Source organism: Marasmius oreades, chromosome 1 (assembly GCF_018924745.1).
Source record: "Marasmius oreades isolate 03SP1 chromosome 1, whole genome shotgun sequence".
In the NCBI taxonomy this organism is placed as follows: Eukaryota; Fungi; Basidiomycota; class Agaricomycetes; order Agaricales; family Marasmiaceae; genus Marasmius; species Marasmius oreades.
In genome coordinates, this window is record NC_057323.1 from 5402041 (window position 1) to 5428151 (window position 26111).

Sequence of the window (26111 nt, forward strand, 5' to 3'; positions counted from 1 at the left end):
CGGAAAATCTCTTTCCGTACGGTATAAAAGGCTAACCCACTCGGAAGTAGGGTCCTTCTATGGCGCATTCCAGGGACCAGTATTATGAACCCCGCATTCTCGAAGCGCGGCTTTCAAATCCTCTCCGTGGTAGCACTCGCTATCCTGCTTCGCCTCGGAGTGTCAACACAGTTTTTCCTACTGACTGAATTTTTCTCTTCACCTCCAAGGGCGGCCTTTGACCACATCGAACCGCATCAACCATGGGATCTCAATACATCTCCCAACCCTAACAACACAGGACACTTGGTCTTCAATGTCGCGAGCTCATTGCTACAAAACTGGCCGAATACGCGTTATCGTAACGGTTAGTAGCCCATCTTTCCCTGTTTGCTGTATCTTGATCTAGCCTCTCCCTTTCCTTACAGGCCACACGGTAGTCCCTGGAACAATCCCTCCCAACACCCTCCTCTACCACGGCCGCTCCAACTCTAACTTCCCCAACGGATCCGATTGGACATCCGTGGACCCCGAACATTCTTACCTCTTCTGTCGATTAAGAGAAGAATGTTGGCATCTTACACTAGTCACCACGCGTACCCTTCGAGTCTTATATTTCGACGGAAGCTCAGCGGTCAAGATGCGCGGTGGATCGATGGATACACAGGATCTATTGATCTGGGGGGAAGCGAGGGATGATAAAGCATTCCAGGAAGAAGAGAGGTTAGGACTGTTATGTGAGAATTGGGGTAAGGAGTTTCATTTGGATGGGTTTGTTAGGATGGAGATGGACTTGTATGTCTTTTTTCTTCTCGGTCGAATGTTTTTCAAGCCCTTACTGCTTACTCCCTCTCAGCGAGGTTATGCTTTGTGACATGTCACCTAGAGGAGGGCTTGAAACCATCTCTTTCGTACGACTTCATGCGCCTCCCCAAACACCGGAAGATATCCAGCTTCGGAACTTTGAGCTTGTTCATTCAACCTCCCAGCATAATCACTACCCAGGAGAAACAAGGGTGAAGCTGGACCTCTCAAGGCTCGTTACTTTGTACGACACTGCACTTTGGCTGCCATCCACACCAGCCCCGTTGGAAAGCGACAGATTTGACCATCGTGCAGCGAGTCCTTGGATGGACGTGGAGGCGTTCCGGAGACGCGTTAGAGACGCGTTAGGAGAGGGAAGAAGGGAAGAGAAGAACAGCGGTGTTGACTGGAGCGCGTTGATGAATGTGATCCTCAAGCGGTATGGAACGAGGCTGGAGACGTTGCGATATATTTTGGATCACCGACCGACCTCGCAACTGGAGCTGGGGGATATCGCTGCGAAGGCCTTTACTCAGCTCGACGTGATGATGACACCGTATATTATGGCTGATGCCATTCATCACCGTAACTCCTCTTCTAATACGGATTGGGAATGGACGTCGTCGATATATGAGATGTGTAGCAACTCGCATACTGACTTCATCAGGAAGCTAGACCGTAGTCTGACGCAGTCGGAACGCTTACTCTTGAAAGCCATTCGAGAGACGACGAGAGAAATCTGTAGAGTGTTGGTAAAGGCATGGGGTCTTGGTTGTCTGCGTGGGATATCTCAGAACTCGCATACTGCAAACGACATTGTGAATACATGGAGAGAAGATATCGCCGGGTTGATGCAGTGGCTTGATTGGAGTTTGTGGGTCAGATGTACCCCTCAGTGTGGGGTTGACGTGCGTGGCCCGTTGTCTTTCTTTACGCGATGCTAACTTCTCGTGGAATAGGAACTGTGCTATCTCCCGACGTGGCCCTTTTTTGGAGGCCCTCCACCTGCGGATGTGTATATACCCGAGGATAGGAAACCGACGGCTGAAGAGGAAAATCGGTGGAGGAAGCCGAGTCCACAATGTATCAGTAGGATTGCACCGTATGAATTGTGATGCAGGTCAAAACTTGATATTAAAAAAACTGGAAGTCTTCAAAATGGCCAACGTGGGGATCGAACCCAAGACCTTCGCGTTATTAGCACGACGCTCTAACCAACTGAGCTAGTCGGCCATAGATATTGTAAAGCAGATTCATATCTAATCAGCCATCCAAGGCACCTAGGAGCTAGAAATTCTCTTATACATACAACCACCATACGACTCTAGGACGTTCCGACCGATAGAATCATTCACGATACCTGATTATACTCTAGGACGAATACGTCTCTCCATCATATAATCGTAATCCACCATTACCCTCTTGGCAGTCTCTAACAAATCATTCGCGACATCCTTGCCCCAGGACTCCTCCCATTTCTTCGCTTCTTCCTCAAGTACAAGAGGCTTAGCGTATTTCTGTACAAGCGTTGCGCGGAGTATCAGAAGAGAAGAAGAACCCCCAAAGGAATCTCACCTTGTCATCTCTGACCACACCGGTAGACCGAGCAATGTTACCACCAAAAGACTCTATAACATTACGCACGGCTGGAGTCTTCATGTCCTCGGGAGCAGCAGCAGCAGGCCAGGAGCTGTACGGATCTCCAGTCTCCCACGTATACTTGACCGCACTCGAGTCCAAATGAATGAGATCACACGTCTGTTCCATGATATCCGTCGTATGAAGGATAAGGTCGTCTCCATCAACGACAAGCGGAAGATTCGGAAACCCAGCTCTCGGGTGGGCCTTGAAATATTCTTCGTAGTAGTCAAAGACAATACGACACCATCGGAAGGATGCAGTAAAGGGCCATTCGCTGTCCTTCGTCGTCCCACCGAAGTGTTCGGATATGTTCTTATACCATGATGGAATCATACGAGCAGGATTACGGATGATGAATATAGGTGTGAGGGTATTCATGAACCGATCCGGCACGAACGTGGGGTTTCTGGGTACCGCTGTGGGACTTTCACCGTTTGAAGTTGAGGAGGATTTGATGTCGAGCTCATGGTCAACAAGCGGCGAGAGAGGGTATTCCGGGTATGAGTACTCGGCCAGTTCCTTAGCAACGACCTTAGGGTGGATCATGAAGCATATATGTTCTTTGGTCAGAGGTATCTTGCCCTACAGACACAATGATTAGTAACCTCGAATGAGGAAAGAAGAGATCATTCACCCGAGCCTCTGTTTCTCCAAACGCTCGTTCCAAGCCGTCGAGACTCTTCTGAGCGGATAGTCCGTCATAATGACCCTTTAGAGTCGCGTACATGTCCTGAACCTCTTTCGTCTTATACCCGAGTCGCCGATCTGGTCCCCACATGTACCCGGGCATGAAAGGATAGGTATGCTGCTCCACATCGGGCTGACTCTCGAAAAGCTTGGTGAAGAGGTTGGAGTTCGTGCGAGGGTGAGAGAAGAGAGCGATACGAAGGGGGTGGGCGCTTTCGCTGGTCATAATTGAACGAGTCAGGACCAAGGTCAGATAAGGTCCTGTGGAACGAGACATACAATTTTATAGATTTTTGAGAACATCAGGTGCATTGTATTGTGGGAATATCGTCCTGTAGCCTTTGACATGCATGAGGGCTAGACGCTTGTCGCGGGAAATGATGGGTGGCAAGTCTCTTCCTGCGATATCAAAACAGCGTAAGGCGACGCGATGCTGGAAGGCAGTGATGAAAAATAAGTCAGCTTAACCATGCCAGGCAGCCGGTCCTGTCGAAGCCCCATGTTGATACTTCGGTCGGGGAAGATAAGGTTACGAGAAGCGCTCCAGGATTGTCCGGGAAATAGTAATGTCGCAGCAGTGACGTCCAGGAAAACAGCTGATCCAGTAGGCCAAGCGTATGTATATGAGAAGACAAGAAATCGGTCATAAAGCAGATTCTTTGTTCCTGCTTGAAGCTGGAAGTGTGGGAGGGCTGCTGGAGTCGGAAGAGGGCTGGGCGACGAAAAAAATACTCTCACTGGGAGATTCCGAATGTATACAGCTCGGGAGCACTGCCTTCCACGGTCGTCCGAGGATGAGAGATTTGAGCCACCAACGAAAATTATGCGAACTGTAATGTGAGATGTTCACATTAAGATGTTGTTCGGCCGATATGAACATGGTAACGGTTTACGCAGTGAGGGACCGGCACAGTTGTTTAGAGACCATTAACTTCCCGGTGGCCTAGTCAGATGTAATCCTGGACATCTTGAAATAAGGAAGCCGGAGGTTGTTGCAGACTGATCATGAGTGGAAGAAAAAGAAAACGCCGGGCGTGGGAAGATAAGCATTGTATTACTTTTGAGTCATACTATGACTCTGAGTGCTGCCAAATTCTTCAACTCGTGTACGGGTATATACAGTGTAAGTACTGTGTGATATGATCATTGAAAAGGTATCAGTATGGTCGTGAATAGGTATACTGGGAAATGCGATTAGATCTCTTCGTAAACAACATCTTTTCTAGTGGTGGATATTTTAAGGAATAGCTCGGCAAAGTTTTGGGAATGAGGACGATCATGAAACATCGGTAAGTCACGGTCATCGGTAAGCACGTATAATCTAAAGTTCAAACAGGGCTCATCGGCCAGGATTCTCCACTGCCATGCAGTCATTCCTGCCTCTTGGTCGCAGTAGGAGCTCTCTTCGATGCGTCTCTCCATTGCCCATCCGCATCCTTCTTCCTGACAGTAAAACACGCAATCCCGAGGTAGTTCGTGATGTCGCGAATGACGAGCGTACAGAACCTTCCGTACGCCACCAAAGAGACCACCAGGGTAAGGTAAACGAAAATGGCCATGTTTCGGTCGTTGGACTGGAGGATCGGACCTCTGTCGGTGTCAAAGTCAGCTACAGTACCAAGTACGTAGTTCTGTGAGAAGAACAAACGCACCTTCCAATAAGCCTCGGCAGATTGACATCCAGAGCACCGATGATACTCCAGATCCAAATCCAATTCCACAGTGGGAATGGCATGCTTGTAACATGGGCAAGAATCATGCGACCGACAGTATGCGCAAACTGGAGTCCCCATGCGCACAGGAATGGAATAAACAAGGGGGAGTAAATGATTGCGGAATGGTCGAGTTCTGGATGACTCAGCCATGCGATCTGGATCGCTGCAGAGAACAAGAATGGAAGGAGACCCAGGAGAGGTGGGTAAACCGATTTTCCAGATTTGCGAACAGCAACGCGAACGTTATGATAACTATTCACGATATTAAATCCAAGACCGACGGCACCAAACGCCATGAAGGCTTCGTTCAGTCCAATATTGGGGACTCGAGCAAGGGGAGGGTATTTTTCGAGACCGACGAATGTAAGAATGCCAGTATCCCAGAATGAAGGACCTGTACCAAAAACATTTCTTAATACAAAAAGAAAAGTTATCGAGATAGCCCATACCGTAAATGCCCGATATGATGTAGATGGCAACAATGATCAGGATGCCCTCCACAGGTCCAGAGAACACTCCAAGGTATAGGGAGCCTGTGTGATACTCTTCCCAAGTTGTGAGGTAGAAGTTGGCAAGAGTGGCAATTTGCGAGGCCACAGTCCACCAAGAACGTCCCAGGTTAAGAGCCTGAGCGGCAATTATGACTTCCAACTACAGTCAAAGTAGATTGCGTCAGGATTTCATTTCGTCTAGGAAGGCTTTTCATAACATACAGTGGTGTTCAGAGCGTCACATCCTATAAGCAATAATGAGTTTTCGCGACACGAAGATGAAAATCGCCACACACCATGATCGAACATCTCTCCCAACGGCCCAGCCATTCCAGTTCTCCGAGCTTGTTTTCTGAACAAATGGGAAAGCTTGAGACGTGTATTGAAGTCTCAGATCCCGAATATGCTTACCCATCGATCGCATCAAAGCTCTGATATAGGAAAAGACCCGCACCCCAACTGAGAGATACGACCGATTAGCTTTCGAAGTCCACCGTGCACAAAGACGCGTTGGTACTTGCGTGAAATAAATCCATTGTGGTGGTCCAGTAGCGCCTCCTTTTTCAGTCAAATAGCTTGGGTCATAATAGAGCATGGTAAGAAAATTCAAGAATACTATCGATAGTCCCGAGAGCGTGATCTGTCAAGGTCGCGTTATAGAACAAAGAAAAATGGTATCTTTGTTGGCCACGTACAGTATTGGGTGCTACGGTAACCGGCCATAATGTTACGAACCAAGTCCAGAATGGATTCAAAAAATACTTTGAAACTAAAGACCTTGAAGAAGAACACGGTTAGCCAGGTTGGACAGTGTTGGTTCCATACACCTACTTGTCGACCCCCTTGTACGAATACTTTTTGAGGTTGTCTAGAGCCTCCTTAGGTATGTAGCCCATTTGAATGCGGAAGCAACCCAAACAGAACGGGAAATATGTACAGATGGAGAGGTGTCGCGCAAGAGAACGGGGAAGGAAAATTTTGTTTGTTTGTAACAAATACTCGTGGGAATGGATAGTAACGGTCCAATGACGTAGCGCACAACGCCTGCCACTTTCGTTCGGTTGCTTCTACCCTAGAGCGATGCTAACCCATTTTGACTGTTCGATATTGTTTATGTGTATGTTAAGCTTGAGCGTTGACGTTGAGGCGTTTAAAAGAAAGAATTACAAGCGTAATTTTGGCACCGGATCACGGGACCGTTACTTTCCTTCTGTACCGTTTCCCACGCTTCGGTCCACCCTTTCTCCTTCCTCCAGTCCGGTGTCACATCGTTCGCCAAACATCTTTCATTTTTTCAAGTGGAGTCGACTGGCTCATATATCTCAGACCTAGCGGTACACTCTGATGTCTTGGATGCAGCTGCAAGCCTGTACTGTGTCAGAATATAATATGGTACGGCTGGCCGCTCAGGCTGATCGTGCCAGTGGTCAGCGTTTGAGAGCAAAGCCTCTTTGATCTGAATCCTGGGAATACGTACATTATTGATCAACTACAAGCTTTCTCAACAAATTTGCAACAAATACTGCAACTCTATTGCGCGCATGGACATCAATACATTATTGTTGCATTATTGGAAACATTTGACATCCGTATATGGCTCAAGATAGGATGGAACACAACTTGCTGAACAATGGAGAACTGTTACGAGCGACACATCCTATAAGACCCGAGGAGATAAAATGATGAAGATCTCGCTGCGCTTTCTGAGGGCACGGTCCCCTTTCAGTAATAACGGGCGACCTACGTTTCTTTCGGTACTATCCGACATGTCTGTGCTATATCAATCAAGATACACTGACTTGGACGTTTTTTCATTTTAGTTTGGCCAACCATGGATTCCTTCCGCATGATAGGAACAACGTCCACAACCCCAATGTTATTGAAATCGACTTTGGTTTGTTTAATCATGTACGGCTGACGCTTGAACAACTCAGGCTTCCATAGTAACATCAAAGGATTCCAAATCGGGGCCGGAGGGATCCCCGTTGAAGAAATAGTAGAGGGAAGTTGGAAACCCAAGGTCATCATTGATAGGAGGGCTGCATTGCCATTGTTTGGCAGGTTGCTCTGAAATGAACGGCGGAGGAAGGAGTAACTCTTGCCCCAGGTGCACCGGGGGACGGGCTATTTTGTGTGCTTTAGTAAAGCAATTATCGAGATCGCATAACCCGCTAGTACTAACTCTATACACAGCTACCCACAACTATTACTCACTAAAATCATACAGCTTGTGCGATCTTCGTATTGAGGAGTGCTTTGTCCCCGGTTTTGATAGAGAACACAAGCTCAGTCTCCGGTCGAAACACCAGACAGTAAGTCGATCCACCAAAGTGGAAAGAGCCTAATTCGTCTCCTTTACGTATCCTCGCTCCCTTTTGAACGGTGACTTCACAAGTCGATACTTCTATCATCCCAACAGCCATGACGCACATTAACCCGACACCGGGATGATCCCCCTCCATAAAGATCAACACAGTCGAAGCATGTGAGCAGACGGTTTGTCCCAGATCATCTGGTCTGTCGTCAGGGATCTCCGTAGGGTAAATACGAAAATACGAGCCGGGGATGTGAACGACCTTGGTCACGACGCCGCTCACAGGACTGTGCCATCGATGATAGCTCTTCGAGGTGAGATACGCCTGATAGACTGTACCTCCTACGAAGAGAGGCGTGAGGGGATCACGATTAAACATATGTTCAAGGGAGTACGGTTGGTTCTTTAACCAGAACCTGTCGTTTGCTTGGACATTCTGGCTGATCCTGTATACAATGGACTCGCAGGAATTGGTAATGACCGCGTCATTATCGGGCTCAGCGATAGGACGAGCACCAGGACGGAATTTTCGAGTGAAGAAATCATCCCAAGATTTGAAACCGTAATGTTTGTCCGTCGGATCGCATACGAAAGTTGTTTCAAAGTCAGCGGAGGGTTCGCCGATAGCAGACGGGCCCAACCAACCGTTATCGTCTTTCGTCAATACGTAGGTGGAATCGCATGAAGACAGGTATTCAGCCCAGACGTTGAAGACCTTTTTGAATTGTGCATTGACCAAGGGGTTGGAAAACACCGCTTGGCCGGCGGTGGTGTGTAGGGGCCAGTCCAGTATGGCTTGCATTGGGTAGCATACCATAGAGTTATCTTCCCACTCTGGTGAACAGTTCAGGATGTGATCAAAGAGGGAAAGCATGTGTTTGTAGTCGCGAACCTAGGGCTACATCAGAAATGCGTCTGGCGAGGGTACTCTTTGCTCACTTGAGGTACCTCCTCCGGACTCCAGTCAAAACGCGATTTATCAGGTATTTGCTTGAACATATCATCGCAGTCCATGGATAGGATGGGATCTCCCTCGATAAGTGTAAGAAACTCCTGAATGACCGGATGCCAGTCATCTGGAGATGTTGGGTTGGCGTCTAGTTTGGCGATTTTTTTGTCGAGCCAACGTCTGACGCTGTTCCTTTGAGGCATTAGGGTGGTAAGCGACATTGTGAATAAACCGAGGAAGAGATGGAAGGATTTTTTGGACGAGTGACACTCGGACGTTCTGGACCGCTTTTATCAGGGGAGGGTAAACCAAGGTAATTCAGCTGTAGTCGTGACTCGTCAAGCATGTTCATGAATCATCAGTCTAACTTGCAATTGGTCACCGGATGAAAAAGAAAGGCTGGAAACGTACTATCAATCAATTCAAACCAAGGTCTTGAGTTTGAGTCATCCCTCTTTCCGATGAATTCAGATTTAGAATATGACGTGAGCACTGGTCGAAATCAAAAGAACAGAGAACGAAGAAACTATATCTTGACATGAAGGAAAGAGTAAAGTGCTCTCCGAAATGACCGGCTCGAAGTTTTTCGAATCCAAAGGTATCTTCAATGGAGCGAGGATGATGAGGATACCTGATAACTGTGCAAAAGAATCTGCATGAGTCAGAGGAGCATCGTACATGTTTATAATTAAGAAGGAAGGGTTCGAGTAAGGGTAAGTGACGTGGCAGTGCCAATAGATATCGATAACCGTACTCAGCCACAGAAATGGCCGTGAACGAAGACATTTGGACTCTGTTCCCAGTTATATAACCAACTGAGCTGGTCGGCTGCGACGCAGATCAATGGGCGACTATACTTTCCATACGCACAGAGGCAAGTATGCAACATACTCGTGAGCTATTCCGAGCCTGATAGTATTAATTAGTCTGTGAAGATCAGGATATAAAGATACATAGAGATATCCGTATACAAAAACGAAAGAGAAAGGAACAGTATAGTAATAGTATCAGTGATAGTGATTACAAAGTTCGAAATGATAATGCAAATCCACACGAGAATAGGGCGTCATAGGAGAATAGAAAGACGGAACCAAGTAACGAAAATGGGGTTGTGACCGAAGAGGAATAACAAGGGGGCTAGGGGAAACGAAAGCGAACAAAGTCGGTCGTCCGAGAAGTCAAAAGAATTAGGTTGCCTTCAAATAAACTCTTAATTCGCTACAGCACCACCACCAACGCACCCGCACACAACACCAAAGCTAACCACAAAGCGGCTTCGTGTGCCTGTGCTGCGTTGAATGGGATGTACTTGGTGGGATCCTTTGGTGCTCCATTGAAACCTCCGCTTGTTCCACCGCCAGTAAGGTTTGCACCATTGGGCTATTTCAAAACGGTTAGTTTTCTTCTAGACTTCTAAGATAGGAGGGTTCGGAATGAGACGTACCCCAATAGGCCGTGACTCGTCGGAGAACATACATTGATTCGACGAACAGAGACACTGGCCCTTGATGGGGTCCCAGAATGGTGTAGAACAGTTGGCCGGTACTACAACCCCTGTCAGAGAAGACGGAAACCAAGGACATCGAATAGAAAAAACTCACGTCTAAACCTCGCCTGTCTACCTTTAGGAACCTGTTGCGGCGGATTAGGATTTTGAACGGTGGGCTGTGTGACCGGGCATCCATACTTGACGCACCATGAGTCTCCATCGTACAGAACGAAAAATGAAGAACACACGCAGGTATAGAATGGGAAGTCCGGGAACGCACAATGGGAGAGTAAGCCCTCCTCGTTCTTCGGCATTCCGTTGCATATCTTGGTGTTTGAATCGATCGCCGGTGTTGAGCACTTCAAAGGTTCAAAAGAGTCTAGCTGAGAGACGGGTACAGGGTTTTTCGTCCATGCAAGGAGCTGGGCAGAAGAAACGATCCAGACTAGAGGAACGTTTGCGGTCAGAAGGCTTTTTGTGGTCGAGAAATTGAATGACATGCCATTCTGCTGCTGCTGAGCCCAGTCCAAGAATGTATTGATCATCAAGCCCGTCTGGTTGGAAACTGAAACGCCGGGGTAATTCAACTGTCAAAGCAATAGATTTCAGAGAATGTATAGGAATAGCAGGAGATAGTCAGACATACTGCAAGGTGGATGGGATGGGTATACAACCCAATCGGCTGACGATTTCCGCTATAGTGTGCGGTAAAGGTGTCTTTCATATACTCCAATGTCTCAGCATCATTGACCTGGCTGTTTCCATTCGCCGTGTCCCTATGAACAGACAAAACTTGAGAACTTGAACGGTGCAACCAAATAGAATGGTTTGCTTACAGCCAAGGATCCATCAGATGAGAGCCGGCATTCCCTCGCTTATCGAAGAAGGCATACATCGGGATCTCCCAGAATCCAGGGAGTTTCAGCTGGCCTTTACACGTTCCAGTGACAGCCAAGCAATCGTTCGCCATACCATAGTCCAACGTATAAGGCCAATAAGCGTCGGTGTTTGGATCGGTAACAGGAATAGAGGCACTGGCACTAGAATCGTACTCGAACCCCGCTTTGTATAGTCTCTCAAGCATTCCGGCAGTATAGTTGAGAAAAGGAGCTCGGAACCCCTTTATGGAACTGAAGGGGATGCCTGCCAACGCGTTGAGAGTAACCAGATTACCGTTGATCTCTTCTTCTGGGGGATCTCCGACGTGTGTCATTCTGGTTATAACGTGGGGTTTAGAATGTTTGTAAATGCAGAAAAATTGGAATGGGAGGCTTACGTATGGTCTGCGATCTCGTTTCCGGCAACATACCAATCTGAACCGAGGGTGATATACGATTATGTAGGTCAAAGGCGAATAGTGCGAGGTGCGGACATACCTGTGACAAGTGTGTAGTTGGTGTAACTGAGCGAGGTGTAGTAGGTCATCTTCGGGGGACACCCATTCGGATTCTTTCTATGGGCGAGGAGCTGGTTGACGACGTCGAGGGTGTAAGATTGGACAGCATCGTCCGCCGTGAAAACAATGAACTGAGGAACTTCCGACTGTGAGAAGAACATATTAGCGTTCAAGGCGAGACGAAACAAAAACGACGAGATCGACGAACAGGTTTGAGCCCACCGGGGGGATTAGGACTCGCGCAATTGCAGGTAGGTAACTTGCAATTGGATGCATCGCAGTTATATCCAGCAGCTTCGGGACTTGTCTGGGCACCTGATATGGCGCCGTCTTGAGCGACGACCAGCGACGAGGACAGAATCAGAGACGCCAGAAGCCAAACGACGGATAGCATGATGGCGAGCCTGAGGAAAGTTGAGCAAACAAGAGAACCATTTCCTTTCGATCATGTAAGGTCTATATAAACAAAATCGTAAAGGCGTGGTGGCAAATAGTAATTGACCTTCGGCTCCTTGCGACACTTTCCTTGGTCGGCCAATACATCCGTTTTCCGTTTCACACTCCCCTCTGATTTGCCGACCAAGCCTTCTAGAATTTAATCATGCCAACCTTGAGGCCTTGAGGATTAGCTTCCGATCGTCCATTCCAAGCAACTTGAGGCAATGCCAACTTCATACTGGTCCCAAAACGCGACAGATGATATAAGTAATCTGTGGCTGGCGTACGTCCGTTGTCTGTTTTTTCTTTCTGAGTCGCTAGCAAGCATCGGAGTCTAGTTTGACGCGAATAATAGCAGGTTCGAAGCCGTGGTTGCAGAGTCTGTTGAGTTTGGAGGGGTAACCTTGGGGTAACCTTAGGGCCGGCGAAGTTTCGCGAGTGCTAAGTCTCCCACGCACTGACCAGCCGAGGACCTGTCAGAGTATCCTGAAAGTCTATATCTCCGAGAAGGTGCCCATCACATAAATCGAACCAGTCAAACTTCGAGCACGCTGCCTCGGGACTGACTCCGTGACCGTCACGACTCACCACCTAGTATGCGAGTCACTATTCTTATCCTTGAGACGTGTTCTGCTGATACCGTGACTATGCCTGTAGGTTACAAATGTTTCCCTATAAATGAACAGGAACGCAACGTTTTCTCCACAACGAACTCAGGACCGACCTCTCGAAGGCCCGTTTCAGTACCATTTGGTTACACTAGAACTCAAGACACCCCCGAGAGCTAACACATCATAGTAACCTTCTCTAGGCAAACTAGTGGTACCGAAATGTGGCTTGTTTGCCATCGTACTTCGATTTATCTTCAACTCAAATTCTCGTAACAATTGCGACTTACCGAGACGTATGAATTTCGAGATCGATCATTTGTGGACGGACAGATCTAGATGGCAATAAGTGCGTCGTTCAGCTTTGCATTCTCCATGCAGTAAAGACTCTAAAAATGGCAGGCAGAAGGCGAGCGCACCTTGAAATAGGATCATATGACAGAGCTACGTTGGCTCTTTCAATTAATGATGGTCTGAAAACGATCATCAGGCGCGTATTTATTCTAACCGCACAGACAACTAACAGTACTCCCTTGGGAATGGAGGAATGTTATCAACAGGACATTCGAGTATGGTGGGTTGGTGTTCCTGGGGACTCGCTACCGGCGAGTCGTTGAACTAGCGCCAGAAATTCAAAGAAAATTCAAGCTACAGTCTGAAGATAGATCCCCAAACGGTCGTTCTGCGGAAGGCTCAGGAAGCTGGTGCGAAAGATTCCTGTTGAATAATCTTTTTCTGTAGTGACTCTCCATCTTTCACTCGGCCAATTGTTTTTCGAAAAAAAATCAGCTTTCGTTCCATCAACTGTTCACCGTAACATGGAACGTCGCACAGGTCGGTTACAGACATCAAAAATTTTGAAGCCACAGCTTGGCAGCTGAAAGGTGGCTCGTTGGATGACTCTCAAACTTGCGGAAAGTTGCAGTCAGTGTAAATTGTGCAGCGGAACTTAGGGGGTTTGTCATTTTTGAGTATCGCAAAAAACTTTGAGCAGTTCAACCTAACTACAATACTTTTTGAACAGAAGGAACAATTATTTCTATGGGAGACGGACTCACATCTCACCTCGGGTCGCTGCAATATCGGCTCTTTTCATTTTCCTAGAGAGCGTTGTCGATTGGCCAGATGAAAGGATCTACCCAAAACCCGTTGTCGACGTCAAGTAACGGTGGAAGCTATCCCATACCGGGTGTGGCCCTCTATCCTACCGACACAACAGAAAGTAACACCCTAAGCCCGCCGTGGGACTGGATGGACTCGAACCTCATTGCGACCATTCATCGCAATCAGGTTATAAACATTTTTAAGTGAAACCGAAAACTCGAATTCAAACCCAACGCCAGCTGAAGTATCCCCTCTCATGGGAAAAAGCGCAACTACAAACATTCTCTGAATATTTGGGGCCTGGCTTTTCCAAGATTCAATGAGAGGATTGATTTTCTGAGGACCGATACGTCTTTCCAAATGTTTACCGAGCTCTTCGGGATCAACGATGGTGAGATTTTCCATGAGCGGAGGACCTTCCTTGACTAGATCGATAATCGCTATAGGATTCTTGATCCGCTTCAAAATGAGACGTTGCATATCCGAAACGCGCCCTGTTACGTGGGACGAATGGAGAGAGCAGAGGTATTCTGCAAGTCCACGGGTGACTGCCGTCTCATTTTCATCCACGAAATGGTCGGTGAGGCGTTGAACGAACAGTTGATCGCTAGTAGAGGGATATGATAGTCCAGCTTATAAAGCCTTGGGTGAGACTGAAATCTCGAAGACAGATAGAGACCCTCACAGTCTCGAAGCCTGGACGTCTCCCCACATTTTTTTCGATGATCATGATTCCAATGCAGCGCTTGGCAATTCCGCGAGCAATAGACTACTCCCAAGCAGCCGCTGCAGCGGAGGAACTTTACCCCAGAATTCCCGTAAGATGATTTACACTAGTGATCAATCCATTTGAGTTACTAACCGAGTCAGGAACTACAAATTTGACACTGATTCTCACCGAAGTATTGCTACATTTCCAGAAACATCCGTCTGCTATCAAGCTACGCCGTATATCCCGAAGTATGATCGCCTTGTTTTGCGCCTGTTTCCAAGCTGTCCACAAAGCTTTTGACTTTGAGCGCAGCTGCTTTTCCATTTCCTTCGACCACATAACCCTTTTGGATAAACGCAGGAATTGATGCAACACGACAGGAAAGACGAGGTACTTCGCAATTCGTTCCAGTATCTTCAATGCCTGCTCTTCAAAGCGGGGAGGACGTTCCTGGTCGAGTTCAGGACAGGGAGGACGTGGGTCGAGTTCAAAATAGAGGGGATAAGCTCGGATAAGTGCTACCGTGATGCCCGCTTCGAGTGCCTCTGATACCCGCACGAAGCCGTCCATCATCCTGTAGATATTGTCAAGAACGAGCATGACTATCGAGCCCTCGCGTTCTGAATCTACCCCATGTTCCCGTAACATCTTTCGTTTATAAAGGAGACAGGAGACGACCCTAACGAGAGCGGGAAGAGCGTATTTCTCAACTCCTTCCATATTAAGTGGTCCCCTTCCGCCGTACTGGTCGCAATTAGTGAGAAGAAGGAAATTATTGAATTCTATTAATTGATCATCGTCCATCGTCGGGACGTGGGGTGTTTCGTAATTTAAGTGCCGAAGAAAGATATGGCCCAAAGGGTGTAAGCTTTCGAAGACCTTGTGTGTAGTAAGGTGGGCAGGGCCCTGGACCAGATCGCCACGCGCGAGAGATGCCAGGAGGTTCGTCCAAAGGCCCCACGTACGATGGTGTCGATCAATAACATTGACCCACACTCTTGATAGAAACAACGCAAGGTCGGGGGTCAGATCCCTGAGCTCTCGAATACTGAATTCGATGCGGGTGAATAGTTTGGGGGGATAAAGCAGGTATGGGAGGATCCACATGGCTTGTTCGCGGATAGTGGATATGGCTGGGGCGTCGGGTTCGAGGTCCGGGAGAATCAACTCTTCAATGGTAGTCATGACCCATGGGCCGATGAGGGAGATCCAGTTGTTTCGAAGCAAGATGACGGCCACCTGCTGCTCTTGACGATTTCCCCTCATACACTCTGCTAACGACGCGGCGACTGCGAGGAAAGTCTCTACGTCGCCACCTGGATAGGAAAGAGTGTACAAGAGACCTTTTTGAGGTTTTTCAATCAAACGAAGACCATCGATCGCACTTCTGGGGGTAGGGAATCGTTGTATTGCCTTGTCCATGAAATATGGATCCAATATGTGGTCATCGTACTGGCTTGGAAACTTGGATCCTCTACGGGTTCTTGGAGTCATAACAGACAATGCTGGAGTTGTTGGGAGGCTTTAACCGTCGGGCGGGGGCAAAAGGAAGGAGATGATGGGAGTGTGCAGCAAACATGTTACTCAGTGCTGTACAGTGTACACCACCCTACATGTGATCGGGTACGTACACTGATTTCGCACGGAGAAATATTGAATTGAACTATGTATGGACAACTTACAGATATTCGACTACTTCGCGCTTTAGCGAGTGGTGAGTACTTGAGTCGCAGAACGCCTCGAATGCCGATTTAATCCCTCCAGCGTTACGCTGGTGGGCGGCTATCTAACGCCCAGCTGATATTGACGCGACCTTGATTATCTTATCTTATTCCGAGATAAGAGTTGAGGCACGAGGATCTTATCAGTGGATAAGATAGCGACTATGAGAAAGCGATACTTTGGCCGCGCGTCGTGCTTCCTTTTCTCCCTGTCGCGCGCCCTCCATCGCCTTCTCCAGTCTTTTTTTTCTCGTTTCTCTGTCAACATGGCGACGATACCTCCATCAGACCTCTCCAACCTGTCTGTAGAACAGAAAGTCACCCTTGTCAAACAGAATTCTCTTGCCTTTCCAGGTCGAAACCGAAAAACCCACGTCGCAGATTACCCCTCACAGTGGTTCAAGAATCTCGCCGCTAGTGAAAAATTTCGCGTCAATTTTGGGATTGGTCAAGAAAATAACAAAAAGAAAGAGAACGACGTTCTTTTCGTACAAGGCCAACGATCCAGACCTAGCTCACCTTGCGCGTCACTCTGGTCTGTCAACACCGACGACGCCAACGAACTTATAGCTTCCGAACAAAGTCTTCAAAAGGCCAAACCCTTCATAGCTGAAGATCTTTTCAAATCTCTGGAGAAGGCTCAGAAAGAGGAAAAACAACGCGTCGCGACGAACAATAACTCCCAGCTCGCTATGGACCTTATATATGCACCCGAATTCAAAGAAGTTGAGTTTTCGGATGATGCAGACAAAATAATCCCCCTTCACCCCACCTTCCTAGCATCCGTCTTCTATAACAAGAACAACACGCCTTGTCTAGGCTTTTTCACGAACCGCAACCTTCTAAAGATCAATACCAAGGCCCCACTTATCAAATGGCAGAAGGTTCCAGGTATCGACAGCAGTGCAAAGACCTGTATCTGGGATCTCGCCCACGTCTACGAGACCACTGGCATCGATCCCAGTGATGATCTCGAGGGTATCTCGGATCTTCATGACTTCTCACAGGCTATGGGTAACCTGGTCCGAGCAGAGGCAGCTCGCGACCCGGACGGTGACAAAGGGAAGTACACTACCTTCATGCAATCGCACAAACGCTTTTTTGAATCCCAAGATGATGCCAAGGATTACTTCATTCACTGGAAACCCCTCGAAGTAAAATTTCGCAAAGAACGTTTCGAGAAAAAATTGACCTTCAGTCACCACCGATACCTTCTCCATTACACTCAGGTCATAAGCAAAGCTGAAGCGATGGTCTTAATGGAGAAGGAACTTGAGGCGAGGATGGTTAAGTTCAGGGAGGAACAAGACAAAAAAAGGAAGTCGTACTCGGGTAGGGACGATTTTTCCAGAGGCGAACGTAGGGATCGCGGGAGACCCTCGCGGCCCTTTCAGAGCGGCAACGGGGGGAGGTCCTCGACACCTCGTTGCCTCGGATGTGGTCACTGAGGACACCCAGCCAGAGACCACTCTGCCTCACACCCTGCCCTTCTCTGGTGCACTCTCGTCAACGGCACCCTCTCCCATCCCTCATCCAAAAAGCCGATCTGTTATCGCTTTAACATCTACGGCGATGCCAAAAGTGATAAGAACGGAAAATGTATCGACTGCAAAGCCGAACATCTCTGTTCCTTCTGCGGAAAATCAGATCACCACGCACTCTCCGGCAACTGCCCCAAGGATCCCAAAGACAGTGCTTGAGTGGCTCGAGTCCGCTCGCCCTCCACGGCTCGTATATTCCGATTTTTCTTCTCGCATCATCCACAGGCCTCCTCTCAACTCCTTCCCTTCTGATAACGAAACTTTCCTGCTCAACCTCTCTCCTTACAATTCTTCTGCTTTTGAACATTTCCTCATCAAACATCAACTCACTCGTCACTACCCTCTTCTCGTTCAGAACCTTCGGCAAGGTTTCCCATTAGGCGACATGCCAAAACTGAAAGAAACCGTCATCATAAACAACAATATCTCATGTCGTCAGCATCCTGAAACCATCGACGAATATATTGCAGATGAAGTCAAAGACCGCCGTTTCACGGGACCTTTTTCGAAAGGCGAACTGGAACGTATACTCAGAGGCCCATTCTATGCCTCTCCTCTCATCGTTGCGGTACAAGACCAGGGTCCTGGTCATCCTCCAAAGAAACGGGTGTGCCGCCATCTTTCCAAAGATTCCAAACTCTTATCCTCTGTGAACTCTTTCATTGCGAAAACAGAATTCCCTACCCATTTTGATATGGCAGCGGAATTTGCGGATATGGTAAGTACCAACATCTTTCCTTTCTCTCTCTCTCTCTCTCTATGCGATTACGGTATCGCTTCAGGGTTTACGATGCCCCTCCTTTCGCTCTTCATGACTACGATGTCGTTCATGCAATCTACGATATTGCATCGGGGTTCACGATACCCTTTCTATGACTACTAAAGTCTGTGCACCGTAAAACTTGCGATACTACCTTGGGGTTTATGATACCCTTATATGATTATATAACTCTCTTTCTCGCTTGTCCCCTCCCTCTATTCTCGTTGCCGATAACTTATCACAACATCCCAGGTTGCCGCTGCACCTGAAGGCTTCCAGGCCGCAGCCTGTGACATTGCCAAGTTCCACAGAACCTGCCTGGTTCTACCTGACCATAAGCCTTTTCTCGTGGTTCAAGGCAAACCCGGTCAATTTTACATCGATAACTGCCATCCTTTCGGCGCTGCTTCCGCGAGCTCCAATTCTGGTATGATCGCCAATGCTATGGTTGATTTTTGGCGCCACGAGGGCGTGGAGCCTATCAAAAAATACGAGGACGATATCATCATTGGCCGTCACCCCAAAAAACGGAAACTCGACGACGGTTCTTTTGTCGAGTTACATCTACTCCAACCTCCTCACTCCCCTGACTCGGTCACTCCTTTCGACCCAGATCACCCAGATGAATCTCTTTTCATCTACCAATACGATAAACTGCAGGCCATGGCTCGGATTTCTTCACTCCAAGTTCCCTGGCATAAAGATAAAGGAAATCCTACTTTTGTCTGGCATCCAGTCTACCTCGGCTTTCTCTGGGACCTACCACATCGCCGAGTCTCCTTTCCAGAAGAAAAAAGAACCAAGTACCTTCATAAAGCTCGTTCCATCAGACTAAAATGTGAATCACATCAATTATCCCTAGAGGAAGCCCAGAGTATTCACGGTACCTTGTGCCACACCGCCTTTGTCCACAGAGAAGGTCGTACACATCTCGCCTCTTTTTCCAACTTTGCCGCTACTTTCAAACCAGACAATCCTTACGAATGACGATGGGTCTCTCGTACTTTCAAAAGCGATCTTGACTGGTGGATTATCGCCCTTTCTGATGCCACTTTTTTCCGTCAACTCACTCCAAGATCTCCAACGCAAGATTTAGGTATTTTCGTAGATGCTTCCACATTGTGGGGCATCAGCATCCTCATTCAGAAGCGCTGGGCCGCTTTCAAACTCAAACCAACGTGGAAGATCCCTGGCAGGGATATCTGCTGGCTTGAGACTTTGGCAATTGAACTGGCAACTTACTTTCTTCTCGAGATGGACATCAAAGACTCGTTTATCCTTATCCATTCTGATAACCAAGGAGCTATCGGCGCTACCATCAAATCTCGTAGCTCCAATACCTGGATCAACGACGCCATCCGACGTATTTACTCTGTTCTTTTCCCTAGTAACATCACCCCTCAATTCTCGTATATTGAATCTGCATCCAATCCGGCAGACAGTCTCTCGTGTGGGGAGCTTGGTAACCCGGACGAAAGGATCCCATACCACTTTGGTCTACCTGAGGCCCTTACTGATGTCGTCGAAAAAATTTAGCCTATCTGAATTTTATGCGTCGAATCAATCCGGCGCCGGGTCTGTGGAACCGCGCACCACTAGCACCCACTCTTTCTCATTATCATCTTTTGTCTCTCGTTCACGCTCTCAACCTGCTCGCCTGCCGGCACAAACCTCCTCTTCCCCTCCATTAACCCTCAACCGCTCTCAGTCGACTTCTACGACTCAGCCTTCTCCTCAACCTCAGTCAACTACCCATAAACCGAGAAAGCCAAAATTGGGCAATGAATATGCAGCTCACCCATACCGACCTCCAGTTCCTGCCAAAGATCGTATATGGCTTTGGGATACAGACTTCTCCCAAACGAAGAGAGAAGAAGAACTCAAAAAATGGTCTCCATCTGTTCTTTCTCTAGCCCAACTCGCCGTACATGGCGCTCATTCAGAAGGCTCAAACTCCTCATACGCTGCAGGGCTTCTCCGTTTTACTCAATTCTGTGACCTCCACACCATACCAGAGATAGATCGAATGCGTATGTCTATTCCACCTTCTCATTTTCTCCTTTTTTTCTCATCTGTATTCAGCGGCAGACAAGACATTGATTGCTGCTTTTGTCGGATCGTACCTTGGCAAAAAGAGTGGAAAGACCATTGGAGTCTGGCTTTCGGGTATCCGGGCATGGCATATCGTCAAGGGCACTCCGTGGTGCGGTAACGAACCATCCATTCATCTTGCCAGAGTTTCAGCAAATAAAGCTGGTGCCCACCTGAAACGTGCCCAATGCCATCCAGTCTCCATCGAACATCTCACCACTCTCCGCAACTCGCTCGATCTCAACAACCCCAAGCATGCTGCTACTTGGGCTATAGCCAGCACCTCTTTTTTTGCATGTCGTCGTCTAGGAGAGACCACTGTCCCCTCTGCCAAAAAAGCTAATCCAAAATACCACGTTATGAATGGGTTGGTCATAAATTATTTTCCAATGGTCTCTATTACCATATCTAACGACCATCCTACTTCCTTCCTTCCTAGGACACATTTGGAACTCAGGGATCTTTCGAACGGCTACCGCTCCTGTTCTTTCCATATCCCCTGGACAAAATCAACATGAGAACTTGGTGCCGACATCATCCTTACCTCTCGCACTGACCAACTCTGCCCAGTCGCGGCCATCATCAACCATCAAAAGGTCAACTCTCGTCACCTTCCAAATGATGTTCCTCTTTTTTCCTACTGTGACGAACGGGGTCAACCTCGTATCTACCCCAAGCAAGAATTTCTCGACTTCTGCAAAAATATCTGGCAAGCGGCCAATCTCTATCATGTATACGGCCATAGCTATCGCATCGGCGGAGCAGTAGAACTACTCTTGGCTGGTGTCGCTCCTGAGGTTGTTGCCGCTACTGGCGGCTGGAACTCACTTGCCTTTCTAGTTTACTGGCGAAAAATTTCTTTTATCATTCCTCAGGTTACATCTTCTGCTTATTCTTCTCAAAAAATTTCCCATGTACAACGAAGTATAGACTCATTCCGCAACAGTAGTAATATTTCCTCTGCCCTTGTCTCTTTCGCTGCAGATGGACTCGATGACTCCTTACTCAATGACTCATAATATAATACACTGTACCTTTCTTTCATCGCTTCTTTTCAAAACATACTGACTTCACAGTTACCATAATATATTAATCTTTATCGTTGAAACGACTCTTCGCCCTCACTCAGTTTGGGCATTCAGGTTTGGGCCTTGCTTCTCTGGACGCCCACCTGTTTCTTGTCGGAGCGAGTGCTCAGATGGGTACCACAGCTGCCGTCCAGATCTCTCGGCTTTTTGGCACCCGAGCGCTCAGGTTTGGCCCTAGCCCACTTTGGGGGCTTTTTCTTCCCGACGTGTTTGCTTTCCCAGAACGCGTCTTTTCACGTGCCCTTCACGTGCCCCCAAAAAGTGGCCTAGGCCTAGCCTCCGGCGACCCACTAAACTGAGATATAGCTAGACATAGAAACTAGTGATATAGCAAGAACTATCTATTCTATGAGAGACACCTCTCACTCTTGCTATACACTTCTCCTTCTCCCTTATTTCTCTCCTGAGCAGAAGCAAGGAGACTATCTTATCGACACCTGGCCGTGATCGTACGTCGGGTTAGGCACGTGCAGCGGCCCTATTCGGATACACGGTCGGCTCAAGCTTCGTCAGTGCACCAACCTTTCCTGGCTCTGATCCTCCAGTGTTGCTCGGACACATTGTCCCAGCTACATTTTGGTGTCCAGCCAGTAGCCTAGCCGACGCATCAGTAGCGGACACCCTTGTGACCGCTGTGGCGGACACAGGAAAGGCAGTGGCCCGCTCCCGGTCCGCCTGCCCCGCCTGCCCAAGGAAGCTTAATTAGTTCGTATGATCGCGCCGCCGCGAGCCCTTCTATGTACAATATTTTAACCTCTCAACTCCCACCTATACATATACGACTTCAGACTGGAACGACTGGATTCATCAGTACAGCAATCTTTTTGACTTCACCAAACCATTTTGAAACCATTCTGGGTCGAGAAATGGGAGAACAATGCTCGAAAAGGTCTCGATGATGAGATATTAGTATTTCAGTGGTTGGATATTGATGTAGAAGGTGACGATGACGACGATAACCCAGATACAGAGGACGCTATATTCCAATAGAGACTGTAGTTACATGTAGATGCAGTAAATACGAGAGGAGGCCCTGATATATGATAGCCGAGTGACAGCAGCTACAAAACGTGTCCGCCAGTAGCTTGGCGGCTACACATGACTCCGGCTACTGTCCGCCAGTGACTTGCTCAACACTGTGATCCTCCATGTATGTTTCCATTTCCCATTACCATAATCTCTGTTTGATTTGATATTATGGCACGAAGTTCCGTCGAACAGTGCGTATGCATTCTTGATAGCGCCCGACTGATCACACGATTAATATTATAAGTTGTGCTTGGTCAGAGTCATAGCAGAGAATCATCGATTGGAATAGCGATTATCGCCCGTAGACGCCGGAACGATTGTTATCAACCTTGAGGTATGCGCGTTCCCTTTGGTCTTGTGATATAGACCAACTTGATCATCGACCACTACCTTCAGAATCAGATACGCGTATCATCCAACGAGAAGCAGGACGATGGCCGAGGCTTTACTCTCGCAGATTTTGACGCAGCTCAATTTGTTGCAGGCCAATCAGCAGGCTATGCAGGCAAAGGTGAGTTTTGTATTTCGAGCGGTCTTGCGTTATCGGAGGAAGCTTTGGGTGTTGGAGGTCAAACAGGAGAAATTGGACTGCGTCGGTGATGGATGGAATATCAATGATGTGTGTGATTGGAATAAGGACGATTCCGGAGACGATTCAAAGAGTGTCGCCCGAACGGACTTTGTGGAATTGACTTCGCTGACTCCTTAGTGGTCATGAGTTACCTTCTCAACTTTTCTCTTCACCAACTCCTACATCTCATGCATTATCGCTGATCTTCTAAAACTAGCTCGATGCCCTTTCCGACCCTCCTTCCCCAAGGGAGCGAACTGGTATCTCAATACCTCAACCCCGCAAGCAAGCCTCAACAGACTCCTTCGGCACCCCACCTTCGGCTTCCTTTTCATCCTCTTTGCCGCGGTCTGCCTCGGCTTCCATCACACAGACAATTGTACCTTCATCTACATCCATAAAGGATCCAAAGGAACGCGAAAAAGCACTTTATCCAGGACGAGTCCTTCTTACGACATACCCGGACCAACACGGTACCTTTTTTCTCCCTCTACCACCCCTTGTTGACAATTATCCTTGAACAGGCATTTCTCCTGTCAATCTCGTGTGGGGTGCTTCCTCACCTCTCGAACGAGGCCCGATAATATGTTCCAGGTTACCGGGGAGTATAAGAAAGCGAAACGCCATCGGTGCACATTCTGGGAGTTATTCAATCTATAGGGCTTTGGCTATTGCTATGGGCACCCTGGACCCAGCACATCGACCCGATTATAGCAAGACCGAGCCGCCCGTAGATATTCCTCCCAATGAGACTTGGTATGGACTTAAGGATGGAAGTGGTTGGTCATCGGTTTGCATTTCACTTGTCTGAGATAGAGACTAACTCTACGATCCGCAGATAAGGGACATAAGATTGTTTCTTTCGATCCTTGGGGGCATCTGGTGCCCGGTGTCTTCAAGGAGTTTATCAAGTCCAAGGAAGAGGGTGGTATGTGATCAATACTTACTCCGCTTTCCTTTCCTTTCACCCCTTGCTTCGCATCTTGCCTTTCTCTGGTATCTCGATTTCCAATTGCTCGGTCTCTCTTTTCCCTGCATACTTGATGCGAATGCTTATCCTTTCTATTCTCAGGAATGGGTCTGGACGTTCGCCCCAGTATCGCCGTCACCCGAGCACACATCAAGCTTTCGGAGATAGACGAGTCTGTGAGGCGAGGCGAAATTGCGGTAGGCTTCTCCCACCCCCTCCAGTCTCTGCGAACTTATATGCCTCCTATCAAGGTTGACGGCAAGATCGTCCTCAAGTCCCTGCCTTTGAAGAAACCAGACGGAAGCATTGATGAAAGTAGAGATGGTGGTGTCGAGATCAATGTATCCAAGGCCGCAGTCGAGCCTGTGTGGTGGTTGCCTGGGGTTGCGGAGAGGTTCGGGATGTGAGTTAATTCTTTGAAGTCCTTCTATTCCTTTTCATCGGTCTGCAACTTTCGAAGACCCTCACTTATCTACCGACGTTGCGGCTGGCATTTCTTTGTTTGCCTTCCCTTTCTTCACGGTTACATGTTCCCCAATATTGATTGCTTATACAAGCTCCGAAACCTTACTTCGCCGTGCACTTTTCGAAGATACTGGAGGAATGTACCCTGAGCTCGTTACACGGCCTGATATCAAGGTATGTAAAGCTCCCTTCCTCTCCACTTTCCAGAACTGACGTTGTTGCTCCAGGTCTTCCTTCCACCGATCGGAAACCTTACTGTGTATATATTCGGAACCCCCGACTTTTTGAGGGACCCGTCGAAGGAAGTCACGGTGCGGGTGCATGATGAATGTAAGTAACGCGCGCCTCCAGGTTCATACGTTGACGTTGGAAATCTGATAGGTAACGGCTCTGATGTCTTTGGATCCGATATCTGTACCTGCAAACCCTACCTTGTTTATGCGATCGAAGAGTGTATAAGGACTGCCCAACGTGGAGGTGTGGGCGTTGTAGTATACTTTAGGAAGGAAGGAAGGGCGTTAGGGGAGGTCACCAAGTCAGTGTTCCTCTGATCTATCTACGTCCGTCCAACTTTTGCTTTTGCTAATTCTTTGTTTATAAGGTACCTCGTATATAATCTCCGCAAAAGAGGAGGCGATTCTGCAGACAAGTACTTCAAGAGTACCGAGATGATTGCCGGTGTTAAAGATATGAGGTTCCAGGTTGGTCCTTTTGATCATCGCGTTCTTGGCAGGGTTCTTACACTTCTTTCTCTTTCAGGCCCTCATGCCCGACATCCTCCACTGGCTTGGTATCACCAAGATTGACAACATGGTGTCTATGAGTGATATGAAGTACGACGCCATTGTGGGATCCGGAATTCCGATTAAGAAACGCTACGATATTCCTGGTGAGCGGTCTCTTCCTACATGTGTGTTTTACCCACCCTGAAGGCTGATGCAAATCCTCGCCGCTCGAACAGAACACCTCATTCCACCTGACTCCCGGGTGGAGATTGATGCGAAGATTGCTGCTGGGTATTTCACGAGTGGGAAGAAGCTCACTGAACAGGATTTGGTCAAGACTGTTGGGAGGACTTGGGAGGAGAGCGATCATTGAGAGGTGTCTACTATGAGGGGTTCGCTTTCTTTACTTATCTCTTATGGCGTGTTTCGGGGGAAATGTACGAGAAACGTAGGTCTGTTACTTGGCCTGTTTGAAACGATGGCAAGCATGTGCAGACTATATGCTTGCCATCGTCAGGTAGGGATCTCGGTCAGGTCAACGAGAAACATAAAATTGTCACAGGTAGAGTAAACTGTAAAAGTCATACTGTAACTACGTTTGCAAATTCTTCTTTCTAGTCTGTAATGTCGTAAAATTCGAATGTAGAATCCCAGCTGTTGTAAAAACGCGTTTTTCGATGTGACTGCGACGATGGTGCCAGTTTCGTTACCTTCCATAGCCGCAACATGCTCTATGACAATGCGTTGATTTTCTCCCTTCACTCTTGCGCCGACATGACTCCGGCCGTCCGCGTCATCGACCGTCCAAACTTAGTCAGGCACC

At 47.9% G+C, this 26111-nt stretch overlaps 7 protein-coding genes and 1 non-coding gene across 10 annotated transcripts; 2 read left to right on the forward strand and 6 right to left on the reverse strand.

Annotated features, from left to right (window-relative positions):
• Positions 1-62: 62 nt before the first annotated feature.
• E1B28_001916 (uncharacterized protein) lies at positions 63-1898 on the forward strand (the record flags this gene model as incomplete). The annotated part of the gene is made up of 4 exons (XM_043147892.1): positions 63-346; positions 408-774; positions 836-1691; positions 1743-1898. Exons 1-4 carry the CDS (start codon positions 85-87, stop codon positions 1896-1898), a joined length of 1641 nt encoding a protein of 546 aa, XP_043016606.1. The 5' UTR covers positions 63-84.
• A 44-nt stretch (positions 1899-1942) lies between these two features.
• Positions 1943-2016, reverse strand: E1B28_001917. Its single transcript has one exon. It is a non-coding gene; the product is annotated as a tRNA-Ile (tRNA).
• A 57-nt stretch (positions 2017-2073) lies between these two features.
• On the reverse strand, positions 2074-4142 carry E1B28_001918 (uncharacterized protein). Of its 2 annotated transcripts, XM_043147894.1 has the most exons (5): positions 4005-4142; positions 3391-3941; positions 3059-3329; positions 2359-3006; positions 2074-2300 (listed from the first exon to the last, which is right to left on the reverse strand). In XM_043147894.1, exons 3-5 carry the CDS (start codon positions 3212-3214, stop codon positions 2148-2150), a joined length of 957 nt encoding a protein of 318 aa, XP_043016608.1. In that variant the 5' UTR covers positions 3215-3329; positions 3391-3941; positions 4005-4142; the 3' UTR covers positions 2074-2147. The 2 variants fall into 2 exon arrangements, with proteins under 2 accessions (XP_043016608.1, XP_043016607.1); XM_043147893.1 differs by having other exon boundaries at positions 2074-3006; positions 3391-4142.
• Positions 4143-4481: 339 nt separating this feature from the next.
• Positions 4482-5912, reverse strand: E1B28_001919 (uncharacterized protein; the record flags this gene model as incomplete). The annotated part of the gene is made up of 7 exons (XM_043147895.1): positions 4482-4701; positions 4764-5220; positions 5276-5477; positions 5540-5562; positions 5614-5669; positions 5729-5776; positions 5812-5912. 7 exons carry the CDS (start codon positions 5910-5912, stop codon positions 4482-4484), a joined length of 1107 nt encoding a protein of 368 aa, XP_043016609.1.
• Positions 5913-7436: 1524 nt separating this feature from the next.
• On the reverse strand, positions 7437-9286 carry E1B28_001920 (uncharacterized protein). Its single transcript, XM_043147896.1, has 3 exons — positions 8992-9286; positions 8571-8943; positions 7437-8523 (listed from the first exon to the last, which is right to left on the reverse strand). The coding sequence occupies exons 2-3, from the start codon at positions 8799-8801 to the stop codon at positions 7537-7539; spliced, it is 1218 nt and encodes a 405-aa protein (XP_043016610.1). The 5' UTR covers positions 8802-8943; positions 8992-9286; the 3' UTR covers positions 7437-7536.
• A 340-nt stretch (positions 9287-9626) lies between these two features.
• Positions 9627-12298, reverse strand: E1B28_001921 (uncharacterized protein). Its single transcript, XM_043147897.1, has 10 exons — positions 11674-12298; positions 11446-11611; positions 11346-11382; positions 10906-11283; positions 10716-10845; positions 10572-10656; positions 10318-10514; positions 10182-10266; positions 10025-10125; positions 9627-9960 (listed from the first exon to the last, which is right to left on the reverse strand). The coding sequence occupies exons 1-10, from the start codon at positions 11857-11859 to the stop codon at positions 9799-9801; spliced, it is 1527 nt and encodes a 508-aa protein (XP_043016611.1). The 5' UTR covers positions 11860-12298; the 3' UTR covers positions 9627-9798.
• Positions 12299-13500: 1202 nt separating this feature from the next.
• On the reverse strand, positions 13501-15904 carry E1B28_001922 (uncharacterized protein). Of its 2 annotated transcripts, XM_043147898.1 has the most exons (3): positions 14514-15904; positions 14301-14448; positions 13501-14247 (listed from the first exon to the last, which is right to left on the reverse strand). In XM_043147898.1, the coding sequence occupies exons 1-3, from the start codon at positions 15819-15821 to the stop codon at positions 13742-13744; spliced, it is 1962 nt and encodes a 653-aa protein (XP_043016612.1). In that variant the 5' UTR covers positions 15822-15904; the 3' UTR covers positions 13501-13741. The 2 variants fall into 2 exon arrangements, with proteins under 2 accessions (XP_043016612.1, XP_043016613.1); XM_043147899.1 differs by having other exon boundaries at positions 13501-14448.
• Positions 15905-22916: 7012 nt separating this feature from the next.
• Positions 22917-26100, forward strand: E1B28_001923 (uncharacterized protein). The gene is made up of 12 exons (XM_043147900.1): positions 22917-23068; positions 23346-23601; positions 23653-23907; positions 23967-24056; positions 24201-24295; positions 24350-24501; positions 24656-24737; positions 24791-24893; positions 24945-25098; positions 25165-25264; positions 25323-25452; positions 25525-26100. The coding sequence occupies exons 1-12, from the start codon at positions 22991-22993 to the stop codon at positions 25659-25661; spliced, it is 1632 nt and encodes a 543-aa protein (XP_043016614.1). The 5' UTR covers positions 22917-22990; the 3' UTR covers positions 25662-26100.
• Positions 26101-26111: the final 11 nt, after the last annotated feature.

Coding starts and splice junctions, on each gene's coding strand:
- E1B28_001921 (XM_043147897.1), bottom strand. CDS start 11,859: ATGCTATCCGTCGTTTGGCTTCTGGCGTCTCTGATTCTGTCCTCGTCG. Junction 11,284..11,345: donor AACGAGATCGCAGACCATAC/GTAAGCCTCCCA, acceptor CGTTATAACCAG/AATGACACACGTCGGAGATC. Junction 10,267..10,317: donor ACTTCCCATTCTATACCTGC/GTGTGTTCTTCA, acceptor TGGTGCGTCAAG/TATGGATGCCCGGTCACACA.
- E1B28_001923 (XM_043147900.1), top strand. CDS start 22,991: ATGGCCGAGGCTTTACTCTCGCAGATTTTGACGCAGCTCAATTTGTTG. Junction 25,099..25,164: donor GCGTTAGGGGAGGTCACCAA/GTCAGTGTTCCT, acceptor TTTGTTTATAAG/GTACCTCGTATATAATCTCC. Junction 25,265..25,322: donor TTAAAGATATGAGGTTCCAG/GTTGGTCCTTTT, acceptor TTTCTCTTTCAG/GCCCTCATGCCCGACATCCT.
- E1B28_001918 (XM_043147894.1), bottom strand. CDS start 3,214: ATGCCCGGGTACATGTGGGGACCAGATCGGCGACTCGGGTATAAGACG. Junction 3,007..3,058: donor TTGGAGAAACAGAGGCTCGG/GTGAATGATCTC, acceptor TTGTGTCTGTAG/GGCAAGATACCTCTGACCAA. Junction 2,301..2,358: donor GTGTGGTCAGAGATGACAAG/GTGAGATTCCTT, acceptor ACGCTTGTACAG/AAATACGCTAAGCCTCTTGT.
- E1B28_001922 (XM_043147898.1), bottom strand. CDS start 15,821: ATGACTCCAAGAACCCGTAGAGGATCCAAGTTTCCAAGCCAGTACGAT. Junction 14,449..14,513: donor GGAAATGTAGCAATACTTCG/GTGAGAATCAGT, acceptor ATTGATCACTAG/TGTAAATCATCTTACGGGAA. Junction 14,248..14,300: donor GACGTCCAGGCTTCGAGACT/GTGAGGGTCTCT, acceptor AGGCTTTATAAG/CTGGACTATCATATCCCTCT.
- E1B28_001920 (XM_043147896.1), bottom strand. CDS start 8,801: ATGTCGCTTACCACCCTAATGCCTCAAAGGAACAGCGTCAGACGTTGG. Junction 8,524..8,570: donor GTCCGGAGGAGGTACCTCAA/GTGAGCAAAGAG, acceptor ATGTAGCCCTAG/GTTCGCGACTACAAACACAT.